Source organism: Thermobia domestica, chromosome 9 (assembly GCF_964235325.1).
Source record: "Thermobia domestica chromosome 9, izTheDome1.hap1.1, whole genome shotgun sequence".
Classification (NCBI taxonomy): domain Eukaryota; kingdom Metazoa; phylum Arthropoda; class Insecta; order Zygentoma; family Lepismatidae; genus Thermobia; species Thermobia domestica.
In genome coordinates, this window is record NC_137462.1 from 266911647 (window position 1) to 266936310 (window position 24664).

A 24664-nucleotide genomic window follows, 5' to 3' on the forward strand; every position below is an offset into this window, starting at 1 on the left:
TTATAGTTACTATACTACTTGGATATAAAGCTCAACAATCATTGAAATTACCGCTCTAACTGTATTCAAAGCATTAGTGAATGTGTGGATTATAATCCGACATGAGAAGGGGAAGAGATTTTTCTTTACTTTCAATTTTTTCTTCTTTCTGTTTTGTTATATCAAGTGTAATATTTTGGTATATAATCTGAAAATTATAATTGATGTGATCACGGTTGGGTTGTCACTAAGCTTAACTCGTTTCAACTCAAGTTTTAATAAAAACACTACTACTTCAATCCATAGCGAAAAATATTAGGTATTGCTATAAGATGTGATTATTTTGTTCTCTGAAAATTTTCCAATAGAACACAAATTATATTAGTTTCATTTTTACTCAAAGTGAGTTTCACTGTAAATCAAACTAGATATATAATCTAATTCTAAAAAGTGATGAGTAAACTGTCAGGCATCCTACCCTAACATTTTGCGACAAGACAATGTATGAATTCGTAAATAGGAGCAAAAACTAAGTTCACACTCATAAAACAGTGCGATATAAAAGTACGTATATACAGAGTAATCAAAAAGTCACGCAACCATGGAAAAGGAATGTACGATTTCAACCGGACAGCAGAGCCTCCCATACCGCTTATGTGAAATGAGTATTTGGAATCTGTGTTATAAAGCTACACCACTTCCAAGCCAATGGGCCACCTTACTCTCCCAATCTCATTCCAGACTTTCTCTTACTGGAATATCTAAAGTCAGCAACTTAATAAATTTACTCACATACTTTGGAAGATCGGGAAACAAACAATCCACTAACTGTGGCTAACATCTCACGTGCGTGCGCATCCAGGAACAATATCAGAAGGATGCACATGTGTGAAGGGTAGAACCTTCACGGATTACGTGACATTTATCACTCTGTATGTGAAACTGACTACAAAATTTATACAAATTCAAACACTTCCTAAAACAGTTAAAATACTATGGAAAGAATCAACATTCTACTTACATGGGTTTGGAATTGGAGAATGATTACACATCATGAGAGCTTCAAGGGAATCTTGGTTGCTGTCGAACTCCAACAACCCAGATGAACTTCTTTCAGCTAAAGAAAATCAAAATGCTCATATTATCCTTCAGCACAAATGTGTTTTCAATTTGCAAAATGAATTACATAGTACTTTGCTCGCATGAATTAACACTGGCAGTTTCCAAATAAACAATTTATCCTTTCTCCAATTTACTGAAGCCGGATTTTAAAAGCTGGGTATGCATCATGTACTTCAATATATAAAATATTACATTTTTGTCTTTATATGTAAATATTACACGATATACAGGGTGGTCTGAAAGTAGGTATACAGTCCCGTGCTGATCAGCTCATTGTATTTTATATCATTTCTTATTGTTATTCATGAGGTAGACTTAATTTCTTTATTATTTGTTCTTCAAGTGTTTTTACTTACACCTTAAGCCCGGAACAGCCGAAGCAAATAAACCCATAAGCTAGAATGTTATACAGGGTGGCCCAAAGTAGGTATACACCCCTGCATTGATGAAGCATAACATTCTAGCTTATAGGTTTATTTTCTTCGGTTGTTCCGAGTGAGATATAAGTAAAAAGACATTAAGAACAAACTAAGTTTACCCGAAGAATAACAGTAATTATATGAAAAGCAATGAGCTGATCAGTACGGCAATGTATACCTACTTTTGGGCCATCCTGTACATTTTATATCATTTGTAGTATTTTTAAATGATTTCCTACCTACTATGAAAATTACATCGAATCATTTATATCACAATTATATACAGTATACACGTATTTACAGATATGAAATGTTTGTAAGCTGTACATTTAAAAAGGATGGCTCATTGATAGAGCGCTTAGCTCTGGACACTGAGTTTTGAATATCTTTGGACTTAGCTTGATGGTGAACAAAACTACATGCAAATTCCTTTTATCACTATTTTCGTTCATTTGCATTTACTACTTCGTAAATCAAAGTAAATGTCTCTTTTCTTTCGGTACAGAGCCTCCTTTACTTCCCCAAATATCCATCTCAAGAGAGAGTAGGTGAAACTCAGCGGCATTATTGCGAGTGAAGAACGAGAAAAAACTCGAAGCCTTATCGACTACGCTATTGAGACTACCTTACGATTAAATAAATATCTTTAAGAAATTAATATTATTCCCTTAACAATTCACTAATTTTGCGAAGATATTCAGGAAATAGTGTCACCAATAATTGTCTTTTCCCACTCTCTCTTACTTGCTACAAACCTACTTCGCAAATTCACTGCTACCACATAATGTTCATTTACAATATTACTTATTCAGGTTTAAAACCATTTAAAATATGGAGATGGCAGATTTTCACTTACTTTTCGATGGAAATAACTTGATTGTTTTCGGTGGTTTAACTTTCGCATCTTCGAAAACCTTCCTCATCGCATCCTCTGTCAGATTAGGTGGAGTATTAAAGAAGTGGAGTATCTATGCAGGGAAATAATCATATTAGTAACATTAGCATCCTGACATATATTGTTTAAACTGTAATTTTTGTTAACTTCCCATTCGTCACAATACGAACCTTCGTTTACTACTGATAGCAATAATTTATATTTTCAATTAAAATTGTTACAGTTAGCAATAAAATAATGAATGAGTATTAGAATACAAAATAGCAAATGATATACTCAACAGTACGTATGAATTAATTTACGCGATTTTTATTAATAGGTCCGATGCCGTTCTAATATTTTAACATGAAAATACTTAGATATCAAATACTATATAAATATCCACTATACAGAACATCAATACATTTGGAATAAGCACTAAATTTATTACCTTTGATGGTGGTTGAATTCTATTTTTGCTTGCCATTGCAGGATTAATAAATCTGTTATTTTTGTTTCCCATGAAATCCTTGAAGGAAGGAGAACCATCTGGTAATGTATACGGTTGCATAACATCACTTAGGAATGCTTGTTTGGAAAACCTATTTAAGACAATCATCACTATTAGAAACAATGTAAAACAATATCGACGATTTATTTACAGAACCAAGAGCAAACAGAATACACGCGTGCCTTTGGGTTCAACTCCCAACAAAAGTATCTAGTACCAATACTATATTTTGGTCTTTACTCTGAAGATACGGCAAATTTGAATGAAGAGAAACCAATAACATTATTATCACAAACTTCGTATCACTATAATGTAAGTTAACTTGAGATTGAATGTTACATCTTGTGCACTGAAGCAAAGCCAATTACATAATTAATAATTCATAAAGTACAGGAACAGAAACATTAAGAAAGCACAGACGTGCACAAGCAAGTTGTTTTACATCCTATGCCCCACTCAATCTGATTTATGTAATTTTAATTCTTTTTCTCGACTTACATATCAAGCAAGCTACATTCGTGTAAATAACGTACAGGGCATGTTCCAAAAATATCGAGAAAAAATTCAGAGAAAAATAATATTTGTTACAGATCAAAACAAAAACTACTACAATTCTTCATAATAGCACACCTGTGCATTGCTGCCATTCACGGTACTTATACCTTCTAGAAGTCGTAGAGGGAAACCTCTTTGAAACAACGCATCGAAGCCGCTTTGGCGATCCTCCACCGTTCCGAATAGTCTCTCAAGTTCCCCTTGATTAGAAGCAAAAAAGGTACACCGTGCGAGAAACTAGGTGACATGATGTGTTGTTATGCAGCACCCAGGTGTATGCGATCTTCCTGATGAGTTGTTCCTTTTGCCGCAGCCGGTCGAGAATCATTACGTAGTACTAACTGTCCGGCAGGCACATTTACTATGGATTACGCCATTTGTATGAGAAGACAATAAATGGTCTTTATCTTCAATTTGCCCACGCGAACTGTTTTCGGGTGAGGAGAGGCTCTTGTGTGTTACTCTGAGCTTTAGCTTTTGATTCGAGATCGTATTCGAATACCCGTGCTACGTCACCAGTTCACGGTTTTCCTTCCATTTATCACACAACACTTTGGGAACCATTTTGGCACACAACTTCCTAATGTGCAAATCATCTTGTCAGAATTCGATGAATAATGGGTTCCGGTAGACTAGATGCGTTCGCTATTATTCTGACACTGAGGCGTCGATCCGACTTCAACACTTTTCCTTATGTTTTTATCAGTTCCGAGCTGATCGCTCTTGACGTCTTCTCGGCCTTCCCGGACCATCTTGTGCCACTCCTACATTCTCGCTATTGACATCCTCAGTGGCGGCGATTGGACGTTAAAAGTGGGGGGAAGGCAAGACGACGGAAGGCTGTATAACTAATAGGATATTATCTTTTTTTTTTGTTAAAATACCGTATATCGTATTTCATATTTTATTAAGTAAATTGACAGGACCAACGCAAGTAGGTACTAGCCCTTTGTACTCTTAAACAGAGATTTGACTTTTTGCTCATGAACATCTTAAAATTCAAAGCGGCTGATTAATATATTGAATCCTTGTAAGAAGTAGGCTGGAATTATTGTGTTCCAATAGGTTGGAATTTTTGGGTTATTTTTCGTGTCAACTAAAACGCAATTTCTGCAGCTTTCTTAACTCCACGGGGGGATAACCATCACGTAGTCACGCTACGGCAAATATTATATGTCACCATTTTTTTTCTGTGAACCAGTAATACATACAAAAACTTTACATTTCCAAATGAAACTATACACATTAGTGGGTTACTTCAAAAAAAGTGGGAGCGAATCTGCCCGCCCTAATCGCCGCCCATGGACATCCTCGAAGGCTTCTTTAATCATGTGGAACGTCACAACTTCTGATCTTTTGAGCGATCTAATCGCGTAACGCTTTCCCTGAAAAGCTGTATCTTTATTCTCGACGCGATTAACGAACTGACCTTTATCCCAACTGCGATCTTCGTTGTCACGATAGGCACGTGGCCGAGCCGGGTAACATTCTATAGCTGGGAAAAAAGCTTTCTCGGTATTTGTGGGACAGACCCTGTATAGAGTATTAATTAATATAAATGATAATACATACCCTAGCTGAAGTTTTGAGCCGAATAATTGGGCATTATTCAGATTCTGAATAGCTCTTTCTACTGCCAGGCTATCACCCATTTGAATCATAGCACAGCCTTCTTTGGTTTTCAAAAATTTAACCTAAAAAGAAACGTATATATAAATTTCTGGTCTTCTCCATTGAGATAGACTACCACTCATAGAAAGATTAAAAAATAGTCAATAATATAGGAAGTGTTTTATAGATTTTGACACCATCTATATTATATCCAGCAGAACAAGGAGGATTAGGCGCAAGTGCGTGAATCCACTGAAATGTTAACTAATTATTTAATATTAGAACTACGGATTATTACACAAAATAACTATCGAAGCATTAACGACTTCTAAATCCAGCACCTCAACATTTTTCACATTTATCCTGTCACGGTTGACTCGAAAATATTAATGGTTTTAAGATGTGCGATCTCCTTACGCTAAAGGACATGGATAATGAAACAATCGGTGGATTTCAAATGTGAGAGAAAATCCACTGACAATGTTGCTACCACAGACTTGCATGACCGGTGATAGAACCAGAGACCTCTTGTACCATGGGTGAACGCTCTACCATTTACGAGCCGTGACCTCTATAGTTTATTGAAGGTTCACAGTCTCTTGTTTTTCGTGAAATAACCTAAAGAATAGATTATTTGATGGCTGATTAGACAGCACACTCGTCTAGGCCCGAACTCTCTCGTTCTTACGTAAAAACACAATTAAAAGTATTTTCATTATATATAAGTCAGTGTTTGTGACTTACCTCTTGAACCATTCGAACGATATCGATTAAATTTTCAACATAGATGAAGTTCGGGCCTGGGATGTTATCATTTCACTTTGATGTGCGACTTAGGCGGAGAGGGGATATATATATATATATATATATATATATATATATATATATATATATGATATAAATGACCGATACTAGTGTCAAATCTATAGTTTTCTGAGTTACTGAAATGAACAGTTACAGTTCTGATACCGTTTAAGTCCAAATTCAGCTCTGCAACTTCGAGGAGAGGAAGGGCAGATATAAAATAATGATCGAAAATTACTGATATTAGTGCCAAATCCCTAGTTTTCGGGTTTGCTGCGATGAACAGTGATACTTCCGATGCCGTTTAAATCCAAATTCAGGTTTTTATGTCCAAAATGAAATGAATTCGACCCGTGAGAAGAAAGAGTATTTTGCTAGTATATAATATTTGGCTACCCCAGATTTAAACTTCTCACCCTGGTGTAGTGTAAAAGCTTGGTAGAAAGAAGAGTACTGTAATAATGGTACGACATTCCTACATCTCTTAATACTATACATATGATAAGACATGCATTATACGTTAAGTTTGGGAAGCTGACTGAAGTAAAATGTAATTTGTGAAAAAACTCATCTGACAAGTAAACCTTACGTTTGGGTGAATCGAGTTGCTGACTGAGACACATATGAGAAAGTAGTACTAAATGTGGTCAGTATTTCAGTGAAGTTGTAGGTGCGAAGCTCCAGGGGTTTAGGAGATACAGCTACCAGAACATCACATGGAAGTACAGAATAGTCTTCATACAGTTGGAGGTAAAAGCTCTGTAAGACCTCTTGTAGCGACAAAAGGTGAATAACAAATATATGGGTACATATTAGGACTAGGGGGAAGTCATATAGTAAGGGTATACCTGACGGCGGCCATCTTGAAATCCGCCATTTTGAATTAAGGTTAAGTTTTTAAAATAGGAATAGGGTCATGTGATACATGATTTAAGGCGCAAATTCAACCAGAAGAACAATGGTGAGTTTAATTTTTATTTACGTGCAATTGGTAAAAAGTTACAGGGAAATTAAATATTGTTGCAGCATATGTATTAGTCCTTCACCCCACCTTGTAAATTTTGTGTTAATGATAATAATTAAATAAAAAGCAGGTGGATAAATATTAGGTCTATGGTAAGAGTTGCCTTGATGGCGGCCATGTTCAAATCCGCCATTTTGAATCAGACAAAAGTTTTAAACAAAACGCATATCAGTGACACCTTATTAATAGCAAATTTTACCATAAATCCAACGGTATAACCATTTTTGCTTTATCATTAACCAGCACAAAATTAAATGGGAATAGAGTAATGCAATAGATGACTTGGGCTAGAAGTTAATCAGAAATACATTGTTGGCGTAACAAATGCTGGTTAATGATAAAGCAAAAATGGTTATACCGTTGGATTTATGGTAAAATTTGCTATTAATAAGGTGTCACTGATATGCGTTTTGTTTAAAACTTTTGTCTGATTCAAAATGGCGGATTTGAACATGGCCGCCATCAAGGCAACTCTTACCATAGACCTAATATTTATCCACCGGCTTTTTATTTAATTATTATCATTAACACAAAATTTACAAGGTGGGGTGAACGACTAATACATATGCTGCAACAATATTTAATTTCCCTGTAACTTTTTACCAATTGCACGTAAATAAAAATTAAAGTCACCATTGTTCTTCTGGTTGAATTTGCGCCTTAAATCATGTATCACATGACCCTATTCCTATTTTAAAAACTTAACCTTAATTCAAAATGGTGGATTTCAAGATGGCCGCCGTCAGGTATACCCTTACTATATGACTTCCCCCTAGTCCTAATATGTACCCATATATTTGTTATTCACCTTTTGTCGCTACAAGAGGTCTTACAGAGCTTTTACCTCCAACTGTATGAAGACTATTCTGTACTTCCATGTGATGTTCTGGTAGCTGTATCTCCTAAACCCCTGGAGCTTCGCACCTACAACTTCACTGAAATACTGACCACATTTAGTACTACTTTCTCATATGTGTCTCAGTCAGCAACTCGATTCACCCAAACGTAAGGTTTACTTGTGAGTATCAAAGTACCATACTGAAGTTCAAATTATTAAGTGATCAGTGTTTTCTAAATGTACTAAATGAATTCAATTTTGTACTTACCCTAATGACGTTTCCGTACAAACAGAATATGTTGAAAAGTTTGTCTGGATTAACTTTGTCTCCATTGAGGCCATAAACCATCATAACAGAACCAGTCTGTGGAACAGGTGGATTAGGAGCATGTGGCATAGTCGGGCCATACCCTGGTCGAGGAGGTGAAGGACGTAATGGCTCTCGAATATCACGACCATAATCGTTTTTTAACCCATATCTGTGAATTAAATTGGCAAAGGAAAATATTAAGAAAGATTTTCAACTCGTGCATACCTATTTCGAATTAGTTTCTGCTTTGTACATTTACAATGATATATAATTGGATTTTCTTTTGTACGAGGGGTGAACAGAAAGTAAGGTTACAAAGTCTGCAGTGAAACGTGTATATGTTATTTCATACAACCAATACAACCAACAGATAGTAAATACATTAGGTTATTTTTCCACAGTTTCCATATCCGTTGAGGCACTTGTTGTATCGTGGGATGAGTTTGAAGATTCCCTCCTGGTAAAAATCGTGTCCTTGCGTCTTCAGCCACGTTGTCTCCTCATCTAAAGCGAAGCGACGGCCTCCTAGGTGTTCCTTACATTCCCAATTCTGCAACCAGATACGTAACGTGATCCTCCCGTTGTCCTGAATCAGTTCCTCCACGTGATCTCTGTTCAAATCTGTTGATACCGTGATGGGTTGGTCACGGTGCTCCTCGTTGGTAACGTTTTCTCTACAAACTTTCGACACCATTTTGTGTCATGCTGAAGAGACATTACAGCAGGAATGCAAATAAGGTACAAAATTTAACTTGCCCAAGAAAAAAGCTACTAGCCCACACCCCACAATAGAAATCATTTACTTACCTTCGGTTGACACTAAATACTCGCCCGCACCGATGAACCACTCACCCTGGGCGAGTGGTTATTTGCATCCCTGCATTCCAGTCTCTCCGTAAACCTCTACCAGCTGCCGGTGAATTTCAGCCGCGGTTACCTGTTTCACCCACAGAAATCGAATAACTGAGCGGACTTCTTCGCGAGACCAGTTTTCCAAACGAGTTGCCATTTGTGTTTACATACAACTAGCGCTCTAGGTTGCAGGTGGCTGAAACTGCACAGTTGCCAACTCCATATATTACATACGCCTTACACTTCTCTGTAACAGAGGAAACTCCAGAAATATCAGCCTTGTAACCTTAGTTTCCGATCCTCTCTCGTATATATAAAAATTATCCTGTTTGGATGATTTGGTTTAACAGTCCTCGTAAACAGTGCTGATTCCATTTTCCCACGGGGAAATTTCAAAACAACAGGGGTTAAAAATGTACTACGAAGGTACTGAAAAACCACACTGAGCACAATGGGAGTGAGGCCCGGGGATTTCGTAGCTTCGGGAAAGAGCTCCCTTCCTCCGGGTCACCCACTGAAATCATCACTGATCATAAAATTAAAGAAACAGCCAAAACTAAAATATCGATTTCCGAGAGATAACACTTCGTAGAAAGGCAAGTCTTAACATTATCCACAATCACGTTATTAAATAATAATAAAATAAACCATTACATGTACTGACATGTGCATAATTCCACAAGAGCACGTGGAATTCTCCATTTTATAATTCATTAGATACAAAATATAGACGAAAGCATTTTAAATGTGATTATACATACATTATCTCATTCACTTTGGAACAGAGAGAATTCTCACTGAATTATTCTAATCTAAGTTAAATTGTTTTCTTAAAAGTACAGTATTCTCTTAAATCATCCAATTTGCTGTGTACATTATTTTATTTCTTAAATTTGTTAGCAGCTGCAAGCTTCCTACAATTACTGAATAAGTTACGAATTTTGTCTTGAAAGACACGCGTTATTTATCACAATTACAATTCCTAGCTCAACGGTTGTTAAGTATTTTCATAGTTAATTTCCCTTATATCCGAAACATGATATGTAATCTTATCAATTTACGTATCCAAATAAAGTGGCGAACTTCTTGCACTCAGTTTTTCAAAGTAATGGGAGTTTTTTTTTTTTAAATATATTTTTCGTAAAACGATGTTCGAGGGCAGCTATTGATGATGCGTACTATGGTTTCTGAACAAACAAAAGTACGCTTTCATTTGTCCGCTGAAACACCAGAATTGTTGAGGCGAAGCAACAAAGGCAACAGTTTTAAAGTAGTAAATGTTCCGCAATCGCTTTCCCTGATTTACTTCTCTTGTTAAACTACAAAGAAGCAACAATAATTCTGAAACAGTTGTAACTGCGGACGGGAAGTGTTTGTTTTGAGCTGCATCTTCAGTAACGATACCATTGGGAGCTTTCCGAGCCAATGAGGCACGCGGGACTACTTTTTCAAACAGCACTGTATGTGATTTGATCACACGGCAATCTCCAACGTCTGATCACAACTTCAAAACTTCGAGGATCTCAACTGCCACTTTTTCTTCCATGCAGTTGCCATGGACATACATACGATCGATGCATTCGTTATGTATTGATATTGGCCTACTTAGAGAAGGATTTTTACAGAGATATCCGTCGTCAAATTTCATAACCACGTGAAAGACAGTCGAAATCACACTAAGTGTAACTTCCTATATTCAATAATCAGTACCCTCCTAATAAGAAGCAGTACACATTAACGTGTGACTTACTGCTTATATGCATAAAATTTGTGGCTGATAAAAACCAACTACAAAGTCAATACTTTCTATCTCAAGCGCACATATAAATAGACTTCTACATAGTCTCAAACTACAGATATATTATACGAGGAGCAGTTAAAAAGGTTCCCACAATGTAAGTACACACTAATCACCTACAAAGTTGACACCTTCGGAACACATTTGTTCCACCGCTCCTGCTCATTATTAACTTGGGAAAGAGTCAAACATCCTGTGGTTTTTAATTGAAATGTTTCTAAGGCTATCAAGTTCTCTGAATCAGATTTTCCTCAATTTGCACATGAACTTCATGTTTGAGCGTTGCTCGATCTGTGAAATTGCTCCAACTGATTACTACACTCCTCCGTTCATCTACACTACTCGTACACTGCCGTTATGATCTGTTCACACTTTTCAATTTCATAATCGGGCAACCTAAGGACTGCACTGTACAAGCAAGATTCACACTTAATTGTTATTGCACTACAAATGCCAAAACTACAACAGCATTCCGGGAACTTTTCGACTGCCCCTCATATTATTTATTTGTTTACTTCACACTAGTGACAAAGCAAATGAATTCTTTTACGTCAAGTTATCATCTGTTGTGGAAATTGATCATACGTGTAAATTAATGACGAATAAAAAGAGAATCTAAACATTCAACTATAATGCTCACCAGGTCCTAATAACCTCCATAATAAACCTGAGTATTCTATATTACGTTATTTTGAATTTCCTTATACGTTACAGTAACTTAGTTGATTTGGGGTTTAGCACCCTTTCTAGCACCGAGGCTATATGAGGCGTGAACCCACAACTTGACGTGGGATTCGAACCAAGTTAGCTTCCAGCGGAAATCAAATTCGAATCTGCCGCGTCTTTGGCACATGCGCAAGTTTCTGATCCATACAGTACAATAGTACACATGAAGCACTTTATGTGTATTTTTCTTAACTCCTTACTCAAGGTGCCACAAAATATTTTCTTCTTCCTTCTAAAGGCTTCTTTCGCCATTCCTATCCTTGCTTTTATTTCAGAATTTAACAGTCCCATTATTAAAACCTATAACTGACGAAATTATATACACTGATGATTCAAGAGGGTGTAGGTATGAATAATAGATTTTTTTGCAATAATGTCAATTTTTTGTTCATAATATGAAATATAGATTTAGAACTGACAAGCACTGAATGCGACGACTCAACCAAATCGTACACTTGAGATTAACTGTTACGTAAGAACAACACAAATGAAAAGGTTCGATTTACCTGTCCAGCAGAGGTGCAGGTCCACCGTACCTGTCACCATAATCATTGTACGATCCAGGTCCATTCTGATGCCCTCCATACCCATCCTCATATCTGTCGCCACCGCCACCATAAGGAGGCTGGCCGCGAAGAGACTCTCCTGCAAAGATTTAAAAAAAATCTGAAAACAGATGCACCTGAAACATTTTACATCTAAACACACAGAGATACTTTCTTTCCCTTCTCTTCCAATCAATGGTCAGCGTATATAGGGTGAAGGCAAATTTGTGATTGGTTTGTTACTTCTTACTATCTACTGTTGCAGTTCTATAGTAATTTCTTCGCATATTAGGGTACATCCCAATCACACTGCTGTCAATATAAAACAAGCGCAGAAAGTTATGGGTTTTCCAGACTCAAAATTTCTGTTATGATTACGAGTATGGAGCACATGCCAATTCCTTGTAAAATTTGATTATGAAGGGCTGTTTAATAATAGATATGCAAATGTTAAGAGTAATTTCACAAAAGGTGTGCGCATAGCAACGAAAGAAATGTTGGAATAAGACGTTGTAAGAAATAATCATGAGTTCATAAGAAAACAGCTGGGACTCCTATATGCACCTGTAGAAGTTTAATCGCACTTCTACACGATAAAGAGTTAATACAGTCACATTTTATACTGGAATCTTTGAAACTCAAGATTTAAAAAAAAAAAAAAAAAGTACATTTTAGTGATAACGGGATTCCGACTACAACTGGTTCGAAGTTTTGTTTTTATAAATTTCATAAATACTGAACTACTTTTAGTGGGTTTTAATATACTTATTAGTAATTCCACCATGAAACCTCCTATATTAGTATTTTACCTACGTACAATCTGAGTTACGAATACTTTATGTCATCACAGTATCTGAGACCAAGATCCTAAGACGAATATTCGGACCCAAGAGGAACAGGAATGGGGAACGGCAGAAACTTCATAACTACTACATAATTTAAACCGTTTACCAAACATTGTTTGGGTCATCTAGTCTAAGAGGCTCAGGTGGTCAGGTCTTGTAGCCAGAATGAAAGAAACTAGGAACGTTTTCAAAGTTTTAATTGGAAATCCAATCGGAAAACCACTCTTAAGAAGACTAGGCGCAGATGGGAGTACAATATTAAGACGGATCTCGTAGAAATAAGAATAAAAAGTAGAAATTGGATCCAGTTGGCTAACGATAGGAGTCAGAAGTCAGTGGAGAGTTTTGTGAACGTGGCATTGAACCTTCGGATCCTATGGACCATAGAGCTAGTTATCTTTACTACAAAAGAGAGCAACGATGCAATAGTTTCCAAGGACACTACCATTTTTCTTGAATTATGGTACTGACAATGCCATTAAGCTTAATTCTGGTATAGTGGCCCCGTGTAGCGTAGTCGCTAACACTCTCTCCTTTGGTGCGAGCGGTCCCGGGTTCGATTCTCGCTGGGAACACTCGGTCGAAAAAGGGTCAAAGCTTTTTCAGGCCAGCCACGTTGAGTGAGGTTTTTCCTGGGTTTTCCTCATTCACAGCAGACAAATGCCGGGATGGTACCTAACAAAGGTTCCAGGCCGCTTCCTTCCTTCTCTTTCATCGGATAGTGTGCTCGCCGAGGGACGTCATCCCTCATGCACGTGACGGGCTAAATGGCCTTAAATGCCGACAGCACAGAAATCTAATTCCTACTCCTAATTTTGGTCTAGTGCATGCTTACAGAAATCATGCATCATCCCCAATATTACAAGTACATTACTCGACGAAATCAGACTGACTATTCCCAAACGTAACTGATAACCAAATAACAGGACAATTGCATAATATTTTCATGTTTTCAATAGTAATGATCACTGCACTTATTCCAGAGAAACTTATGCAAATTAAGTTGCGGTATCTATTACTACCTGTGTGGGTCGAAGAGCGAATCAAATATTTACGTTCAACACACTGCCCCTTAACCATCATGATCCTTAATGTCGGATTCAATTGCGGGGAAACAAGGCAACAAGAATCCCATCTTCAGATTTACGTCTTATACAATCTTGGAGCTGAAAACCCTTAAGCGGGGGAAAGGTATGAAGAGAAAATAACATTTATTCCGATAGTTCAGTTCACCAGTCAAGTTTCAGAAAATAAAGATCACTCGCATGCAGATAAAATAGAAGCATTTCATTTTTTTTTCTTTTGTTGTCGATGCTAAATGCACTGAGCGTGTAGGGATGGTTTTTGATCGTCTATCACTGGGGGAGTTCACGTTTTTTCGCGCGTGTGCTTTCGACTGGCACAGTACCAAAGGTCCACCTCAAGTAAGAAGGCAGCGTTTGTGGTTGGAGGGATATTGATGAGGGAATCCTGGCACTCTTCCATGGTGATGTAATTACTATTCTATGTGGCTTTTGGTAGCAATCTCCCCGACCACTCGCCAACAAGGAATCTATCGTGCTTCACCGGACACTGCACTTCCTGTCGTTTTTTAAAATAGTACACAGTATCGTTTTGTAATGCTCACTGTAATGGGGGTACGTTCAATTCTAGCTATTGTGGAATTTTTGAGCTCCATGATGGAAAAGGATGGATATCAATAACGAATAAATAATAGCATGCCCCTTTGTGGCTAAGTGGCTAACGTACGTATTTTCGGTAACAGTGCTCTGAGTTTGATCGCCGCTGACGGTATGCAACCTTTGGTTAAAATAACAATAATCATGGCTTCTGTGTTGAAAAGGGAAAGTTAAACTCCACCTAAACCATACTGTACTTTCATTAACTTCGGAAGAACATTGTGAGGATGGTTTCTGTTAAGCTGCAGAAAATTACGTTCTCTCTACGTCCAAAAAACTACTAAAATTCATTATTTGTTTCGAAATCACTGACAAGAACATGAAGAACATTTACAGCTTTTCTAGCGATAGTACAATGCAATAAAATCGAGTAAATTGCAACACTGTACGCCTTGAGTTTTATTGTAATTTAAATATTCACTACTTACATATTGTTCTAGGACACTATCTCCTCAGATGTTAGCGTCACACGTTATTGCTTGGCACTACGCATTTCGATGAACATTGATCTACCGATGTCAAGGAATACTTGCCACATGTGCCATGAAGGGAAAAAGGCTGTTTATATAAAGAGAAAATATCAGGTTCCACATTTAACTATGTTGAAGTTGAGAACTTACGATCTCTCAGGTCGTATGGTGTATGTGAAGAAAATTACGGTAAGAGGGAATACATTGAAAGTAACAAACTAGACAAAATCACGTGAGATCCTCGAGATCTGGCGCTACAGTATTCGCCTCCGAGATTCCTCTCCCCCTGATTCATCATGCAACTTTTTCTTGAAGGGTTATGCCAAAGTGTTTTCTGCCGATATTATCACCAAGTCGCGCATCGTGTCAGGTGCGTAGCTTTCGTGTAGGTCGTGCCACTATGAATCGTATACGGAATCCTGAGTCCATCACACCGACCCAAGCTGGATGGTCGGATGGAAAGTAGATTGCTGAAATTTCGCTAGCAGAATCATATAAAGATTTCGTCTGAAAAGGTTCGTGGAGTGACACTATTTAATTTATATTTGAAGGAGAGAAGGTAGGCTTCTTCAAATGCTTCCACACTCTTCGCTGCCAAGACAATTACGAATATATCAATTTCTTTAATTAGGCGTAACCGAACATTTTAACACGCCGATTTTGTTTCAAGATTTGTTTAAATTTTACGAAATCAAAACCATCTCGTAATTTATTGCAAAGCTTCTGAGTTTTAATGTTAAGTTTGAACGTTTTGAAGACAGAACACTATCAAGAAGGAAACTAAGATTCTTTTAAAATAAAAGGTTCCTGACGGTGAGCATAACATGAACTTGTACGACAAATTGCTTTACCTCTGTTACGACGACGGAAGGAAGTTTTTGTCATGCCGTGAATATTGACAAAGTGACATTCACAACCAGAATAACTAAGCACCACCTGTGGCGATGAATGAATCGAACAGGAAGTAGCTGCTACGCAAGACGAATCACAATCTCTATAATGGGATTCATGTCCGTTGAAACTGTGCAGTGTTGATAAAGAAAATATTAGGTCACTAGCGTATCTCGATTACATTATATTTTCCTATTCGAACTCATCAAATACTATTTGGTCGATATGCACGATCACAATGTCTAGTCACAGACATCAAACTGAATGCTTTTAATTTATGTCTATTTCCGCATCAGAATATTTCGTTTTGAAGTGGGATTAAAAAAAAATTAAGGAATCAATAAGATCTAAATTACTACGAAAGCGTTATTAACGTTCAACGAGTCGTCAGAAAGTTACTTTTGTTTCATGTTGGCAATGCTTACTAAATAAAAAGTACGCTCGCACTAAACTTTCTCGCTCCAACTTCCACCTATATTTTCCGAAAAAAAAAATAATAATAATAATTAAAAAAATGTTTGTTTTTATTAGAGAAAGAACACAGATGAAGTGTAAGATCAAATTTCCATGCTACATCAATCATTCCCCTGTTAAACAAGTATAGTTTTATTGAGAGAGTGAACAATTTTTGTTAGGAATTTTTGAGGTGGTCCGAAGCAGGTGAACGCCGCGTGGGTGCGCCCCTGCCTGTTAACTTGAATCTTTAATTTCTTTTAACACTGCATATTAATCGTAACGGAGCTACTATTCCCAGATTCATTCTGGAAGAATCATGCTACGTACACTACCAAAAACTGCAACACCATGAAACTGTTTTCCAATCTGAATTACAGTTATTCCATAGACAGTATATAGTAAGGGTTTGAAATGATTATAACATGCATTCCATATATACAACAGTAGTTTGGGAACGACAAGTATATCATTACATTGCCACCTCCACATTAGTACCGTATATAACCTTCGTGGACAGCAATGCTGGCACGGATTCTTGGATGCATTCGATTACAGAGATGACGGATCAGTCTTATGGTACATTTTGCCATGCCTGGTTGCGCAAATCAGCTACAGTTAGTTGTAGGTGGACTTAGAGCAACTGTCAGTTGTCGACCTATGATTTCCCCTGTATGTTCGATAGGATACGAGTCTGGGAAGCTTGCTGGACAGGAAGTCGTAAAACACCTAGCAGAACACGTTCTGTTGCACGAGCAACATGTGGCCATGCATTACCTTGCTGAAACAGTACATGACCCTCCTGCCTGAAGAAAGGCAGTAGAACAGATTCCACCACATGTTGCATGTAAGAGGAGCTAATGGCCCATGCACAAACTGTAAAGGCGAACGAGAGTTGTAGCTGATTGCACCCCACATCATAACATTTGGGTGGGACTACACACTGTCCCTTTCACGAACGCACCGGTAGCAGACGCTCTCCAGGTCGACGTCGCACTCGCAGTCTATCATCACTTGCATACTAACAAAATCAGCTTTCATCTCTAAACACAACGGAACGTCATTCTCCCTCCAGGTGTTCCTTTGCTGGAACCACGCAAGCGGTATACGGCGATGATGTGCCATCAGTAGCAAGCAGACGGACAATTTTTATGTATGCCCGAAGTTCTATCACCAAGAACCGGTTCCCTGTAGTACCTGTGGACACTTAAGGGGCGAGGGGTCACATTTGCTCGGATGTTGGAAGTGGTAGCTGTGCGGTCTGTCAATGCTGCTCTTCATGCACATCCGTGCTACGAGGAAATCCAGAATCTTCCCTGTGGGTATAGGAATGGGTTGATATCCACCAATGCCAACACCGCTGCACAACAGATGCATCACAGCCAACGCGGTGGTCGATTCGACGAACGGACCAACCAGCCTCTCAAAGGCCAACAACAGGACCTCGTTCGAACTCGCTCCTTGGAGCGAGTGGAGCACGATTGTGTCTTCGTGGCATGTTGTCTTGCTTGGCTTTACTGTTTGAGTCATATTAATTTACTTGCTTCTGCCTCTGCTCATTCACAATACAGAGTCGACAGAGATGCGCCAATGTCACTCTGTGGTGCTGCTATCTGTTGGTCGAAACAAGTATAACACATCAATAACCCTAATGTATTACAGTGTGTTGCAAGTTTTTCCGGTAGTGTATATAATGGACAAAAGTAGGATATACTGAAAATAATAAACTAGTGTCTATATATTTTGGTTATGATGGAGCAAAGGAGGAAAAAACATTACTACAGTCTGAATCAGAAGGACTTAATCTGGCCTTTTTTTTTTTTTTTTTTTTAATCAAACTGCGAAATATCTTCCTAATTCGCTAAAAGTTACTTATAAGTTACTCGCGGGAAACGAATTCTGTAAAACGATATTCCAAACAGCTTTAAATTTTCTAATTTTCACAAAAGTTTCGGAACCTCTGGAGTAATTTAAATCCTAGTAGGCTTGGCCAAAATAGGATTGAACAGGAAGCTTAAGTTTCAGCAGCTATGAGCTTTCAAGTTTTTAAGACCATATGATAAGTTAATGGTTCTAAAGCATTCTCCGTTACTCCACTGATAATTGTCATGTTACTATTTATTGGAAATTACTGAACATATAAGTTGTCCGTTCCGAAGCTTCATTCAAAATAAATATATATAGGGTGTTAATGAACTATACCGACAAACGGTAAGAAGTGATTCCTCACATCAAAATAAGAGAAAAATTTCATGTGGACCTATGGGGAAAAGGCATAGTTTCGGAGCTAGGGCTGTCCGAAATTGCGAAAAAGCTAAATTTTAGCAGGTCCTATTTCGAATCCGAGAAACTATGGATGGTGATCCTTATCAGCGTAAGGGAAGTCACGCATACACAGTCCAAAAATGCATATTTTAACAATGTTCAATGGGTGTGCAGGGTATTCTCTACAGGGTGCTATTCTCAGATATGCTTACAACAGTGTTTTCAGATATGCCCTGATTACAAAGTGGGTCCAAAGTAGGCAAGATGTAAGCCTTGACAACAATGGACACCCAATACTTTGGAGCGAAGTCGGAAGTTTTAGGAACCGGCACCTCTGCGGTCTTTTGTGTTCGGAATAACGTGTGCTGCGATGTACTTCGTCACGTATATTCCACGTTTTTTGCACTTATAAGCGTGAAAGAAAACGTCACAGCACGCGTCTTCCCGAATACTAGAGATCGTGCTGCTGACGGCTCACTTCCGACATCCTACCAAAGGATTTAATGTTCACTCCTGTAAAACCTTATCGTTTGCCTACTTTGGACCAAGCATAAAGTTTGAGCACATCTGAAAAATCGGTTCATGGCATGTCTAGGAATTACATCATGCAGGTAATATTCTTTACCCCCATTGAACATTGATGAACTATGCATTTTTCATTGCGTATACGTGACTCCCTTTACGTTGATAACTGCCACCATCCATGGTTTCTCGAATTCGAAATAGGGCCTGTTGAAATTTAGCTTTCTCGCGATTTTGAACAGCCCTAGCACTGAAACTATGCACTTTACCCCCATAGGTTTATATGAACTTTTTTTCTTATTTTGATGTAAGGAATCACCTCTTTCAGTTTGTCGGTATAGTTCATTAACACCCTGTATATACACACACTGGTCCTTAGATATAGGTTAAAATAGCTTTTAATAGCTCAAAAGAGAACATTCTAAATTTGCTTGATTGCCGCTTTGTCTGTCTCTCTGATATAGAATTAAGGCTCGCCTGTACAGGCACTGGAAAAGGAATATTTTCAGAGATGCCAGTGGAGCTATAAAATGCTTTGATGTATTTTTGTCCCAGTCGCATGTGTAAACTGAAAACGAGAGTTCCACGTGGGCTTGAAGGCAGCGCTGTACAACTCTTTGCCATTCATAGAGTAATTGATTATTTACGATCCAACTGCATACTAGGAGAAAAAAAATGAACTTCTGATATAAGTGTTACAGGACTGATGTAAAACAGAAATGCAAACTTTACGACTACACTTGGAGAGCGCAACGATTTTAAGCTGACAATCTCTTTTAGCCACGTAGTCATGTTAATCATTTTCAATAAGTTTTGTTTGTTTATCAATTTGAAGATATGTCCGAAGTTTCTTTGTTTTAAGTAGTTTTAATATGAGTTTTTATCGCAAGTGATTTAGAATGTTTATTTTATTGTATTAGATACACTTTTTGATAGCTCATTGTGCTGGTCGAGGATATACTAATAAATTACTCACACAAGCCGCGTGGTTCATGTTCCATAAAAGTTTGGAACACTATTGTCCAACAAGACATATACCCACGGAAAACTAACGTTATAAAAAGGATTTACCTTTCTTTGTTCTTGAGAAAATATATAACATGCAAGAATAGCCCACAGTAAAATGAGCTAGCTATAGCCACTTTCATATTTTTCCTACAACTTCTAAAAACATGTGACTTTTAGCAGTTGTGATATATTTTACAAGTAAAAAAAAAGTGTTTTTATTTCTAAAATAGTTTCTTATCCAATAGTTTCGATTAAAGTGCATATTTGGAAAAAAAAAATACTGGGTTTCGAGACGGCTCAAATTCATAATTTTGTACATTAGTATTATGCGATAGCTTCAGATTTATATATATATATATATATATATATATATATATATATATATATATATATATATATATATATACACAAAGTATTCCTTTCTTGAAACCAAATTAAAGACGCGTGGTACGCTCAAAAGTATAGAACTTAATTTTTCCTGCGTAAACCAATCAAGCCCGGGAGACTTTCTTCAGTGTAGATGTACGAAGGACACTTAAGAGGCCTCATCCCGGTGAAATTAAAATACCGCTAATTTTACAGTAATTATGTGATATCTTCAAATAGATAAAAGATAACTGAAATGAGGAACAAGAACGCCCTAGACAATATTATTTTGTGTGAGGTACCGTTATCACAAGTCACCTAGTGGCTTTCCGTTTTCAGCCGTTTAGAAACGCGAAAATAAATGCCGATTTTCAAAATGACTCGAAATCCAAAGTAGATAAGTGAGTCGTGATAACGGTATCTCATGTAAAATGATATTGTCTAGGGCGCTCTTGTTCCACATTTCGATTATCTCTTATCTATTTGAAGATATCACATAATTACTGTAAAATTAGCGGTATTTTAATTTCGCCGGGATGAAGCCTGTTAAGCACAGTCGTGATTTTTTTCCTGCCCACAGACAGCGTCAGTCGCTGGTTAAGCGGTCGTCGGGATTTTTTTTTTTTTTTTTTTTTTGACAAGAACCTGAGCAGCGATATTACATCAAATTTTCCAAAAGCCAGGTGCCAACCAAGCGGAAACCATTCCATCGGATCGGTACATTTGATTTTGAACGAGAATTTTGGGCATGAGGAGTCAGTCCGCGAAATTTGATTCAGGCTTTCATCGCCAAACACAACATTCCTGTGTGTCGTCACGCTCCCTACTCACCCGCATGGCTCCGTGTGACTTTTGGTTATTTCTCAAGCTGAATATGCAACGAAAAGAGACCCAATAGAGCCATGAGAAGACATCACGTGGAATGTGACGGCAGAAATGTATGTATTACTAAGGACACTACTTTGAAGGAAATTAGTGTTTCGGATTTCCAAATCAATAAATGTATTTTTGTCAATCAAAGGTTCTATACTTTTTGAACACCACATATATTTAAATTCGAATTTTTTCTTTTCCTTGCAAGCCATATTGTATTAAATTTCTATTTTAAAATTAATAATAACACGTACGTTGTTGCAGTAGAAAATAAATACATTTTACTTTTGTACTATTTATTTTGAGTAACCCTGTACTGCATTTTTGCGGTGTAAAAGCCGCAATTAACCTAAAATATATTTCTAAATTTTCTTATGAGTTGCGTGTAGAGCTGAAAATCTAAACTTGGAGCTTCTATAGTACTTACACAAAACTTGATTCTAACTCAAGGCCGCGGTGGCTCAGTGGTAGAGCGTTCACCTCTAGTGTATGGGGGTCCTGGGTTCGATCTAACTCGCGCCAAGTGAACTATGTAGTGGACAAACACCGTGTGCGTGGGTTTTCTCGGATTTCTCCCGTTTCCACCATTTCATTCATTTCTCATCATCACCGTCTCCTTTAACCTAGCCGGCATACCCATCGGACGTAAAACTTAAAAGATTTCATTTCATTTTTGATCTAATATGAATGAGCTTTCATTATAAGAAAAACTCGCCTTGCTGATCTGGCAGCTCGCGTGCATGGTTTTGGTGAATGTTGTGTTTGGCGATGAAGGCCTAAATCAAATTTCGCGGTGCATAGCAAGATTCTGGATTCGATTCACGGTGGGAGAGCATTGAAGCACTACAAGTTGCACCAAATACCTTGTCGGATATGCTATTTACCTTCACGTGTACAAGCCGCATCCTTAATTATCTTTTTATTCATTTTTTCAGAACTGGATTGTATATGCGAAAAAACGGTATTCAACGTCATAAAATATAGTAACGTAACCCACATACACTGTTTATTGATTCCATGAGAAATTTTAGTTCCCGAAGATCTCTCAAACAATTTTTACATTAGGAAGGCAGCAATAAACACTAATCGGGTAAATATATAATTTGCTCGACGGTAAAAAAGTCGCCGAACAACAACGAACGAAGCCTTGGAAAAATCAACCGTAAAACTACTACTTTATTTTTTCAATTCTTATTCACTACCACTTCTAACGCATTAAAAACATGAAATACATGATACTTACTGTAAGGCTGAGGACCGGCCCCAAACCGAGGTTCTGGAAGCAGTGGTGCAGGCCGACCGGGAGAAGGATCCGGTTTGCCTGAGAAAAGAAAAATAATCCATAAACTAAAGGTAATATTACACCAACAAACACTACAAGCCCATAGTTCAACTTGCATAATAACTTTATTTTAACATTAAGTTACGGCTTACTGTCTATATTTCTTACAACAGGTCATTTATTATGCCTAGACTTGCTACTGTTTTCGGTAGCGAAAACGAGGAGTTGCGTGATTGCATGTCAATAAAAACGAAGCGTGCCACGTTTAGCTTGAGGCCAAAATACCCGTAACTTAAATTCAGCAAAGTATCCACCCTTTTTATTAATGCTCGCTCACGAAATTGGGAAAGAGAAGTTTATCAGTGGATCCACATACGGGAAAGATGATGAAAACATTTCTGTTCTGGCATCAATTAAATGTCCAATATTATTAATAAAAATTCCTATATACCATCGCCAATGGTATACACAAATTCTGTAATTTCCATTAAAAAAAAAAATCTCGCCTCAAGAACACTGCCAAATTATGACCCTAACATACTACCATTTATTATTTGTCGATTTCCGAAGAACTTTCAAATTACTGCACTGGTTAGCTTTTTACCAATATATTATCTCTCTCTCTCTCTCTCTCTTATATATATATATATATATATGTGTGTGTGTGTGTGTGTGTGTGTGTGTGTGTACACAAAACAACTACAGTTCCAGTCACCAAGTTAACTTTACAGCCGGATATGTGAAGTATTGTGTTTGTTTTGTGAAGCAGTCTCTCTCTTTTATGAATGAGAAAGTGTTCATTTAAACTTGCAGCGCACAGTCTATGAGGATCATCTATGGAAGTCACTAAATTACAAACAAACGAAAAGATCATGAAAACAGCAGCTCAGTATCTACGTTTACAGATACCACCCCAGCATTCGCCTTGTGAAAGAAAACTGTCCAGAAAAAGTTGATCAGCAGCAACCAGATTTACATCCAGAAGTTTCCAACTGAGAAGCAAGAACTTTCACTCGTTTTCGATTAGGTTGTGTAAAATACCATCAACTGGAACGGTTAGCAAAACTGATTGCAGATGAAGGAATCAATCTGAGTAAGAAACAGCAGTGGACATCTGGTTACATTCAATGACATTGTGCTGTGATTATAATTTACAGCACTTTATAATGATATACCTTGAACAACAAGAAAATTCAAGATTTTGATAGCACTGCTGTATTTATTTTAGTATTCCAGACATTGAACATCACACTATTTCAGTGAATCTACTAAGTTCCAGTGAATCTTAGTAAGAGAATCAAATTAATGTTATTTATAACCAAGGTAACATTAGCACTCCAATGCGATGGCTTTATTGTTCTACTTAAAAAAAAAAATAATTATTGTTTGAAAAATACCAAAATATCACACCACAAAAAATAATCTAATATATTTGGTCTAGGAATTAATTCGTGCGATTGGTACGCACACATTGAAGCTGTAGTACAAACACAAAATACATAAATACCTTAAGAAAAATATTGTCCATCGCTAGCCACCACTTTCGCCCATCTGTCAGGCAATGTACGGATTCCGTGGCGAAAGAAGTCCTCATCCTTGGAAGCGATCCAGTCAGAGACCCATGTTTCGATATCTTCTGAAGAAGTAAACCGCTGTCCAATCAAATCGTTGTTCATGCAATCGAACAAGTAGTAGTCCGAAGGAGCAACGTCTGGTGAATACGGCGGGTGGGGTAAAACTTCCCATCCGACATTTTCTAAATAGGTTTTGACCGGTTTTGCGACATGTGTGCGAGCGTTATCATGTTGAACAATAAGTTTATCATGTCTGTTCTGGCCAGAGCTTGCTTTAAACGCATTAATTGTCGTCGATAACGTTCTCCATTCATAGTTTCACCCGGTTGCAGCAGCTCATAGTACACCACACCTTTCATATCCCACCATATGCACAGCATAACCTTTGCACAGTGAATATCTCGTTTTGGTTGTGATGGACCTGGTTCACCTGGTTTCACCCAGGCCTTTTTTCGTTTAGGGTTCTCG

At 37.6% G+C, this 24664-nt stretch overlaps 1 protein-coding gene across 1 annotated transcript in view; it reads right to left on the minus strand.

The window, feature by feature from the left end:
• Window positions 1-24664, minus strand: part of LOC145660677 (heterogeneous nuclear ribonucleoprotein L-like) — a 214095-nt gene that overhangs the window by 3034 nt on the left and 186397 nt on the right. The window contains exons 9-15 of the mRNA XM_081726013.1: window positions 22584-22661; window positions 11930-12068; window positions 8006-8216; window positions 5033-5154; window positions 2846-2996; window positions 2377-2488; window positions 1001-1096 (exon numbers count right to left, since the gene is read on the minus strand). Coding sequence (XP_081582139.1) covers window positions 1001-1096; window positions 2377-2488; window positions 2846-2996; window positions 5033-5154; window positions 8006-8216; window positions 11930-12068; window positions 22584-22661 — 909 coding nt within the window. The remainder of the gene's footprint in view (window positions 1-1000; window positions 1097-2376; window positions 2489-2845; window positions 2997-5032; window positions 5155-8005; window positions 8217-11929; window positions 12069-22583; window positions 22662-24664) is intronic.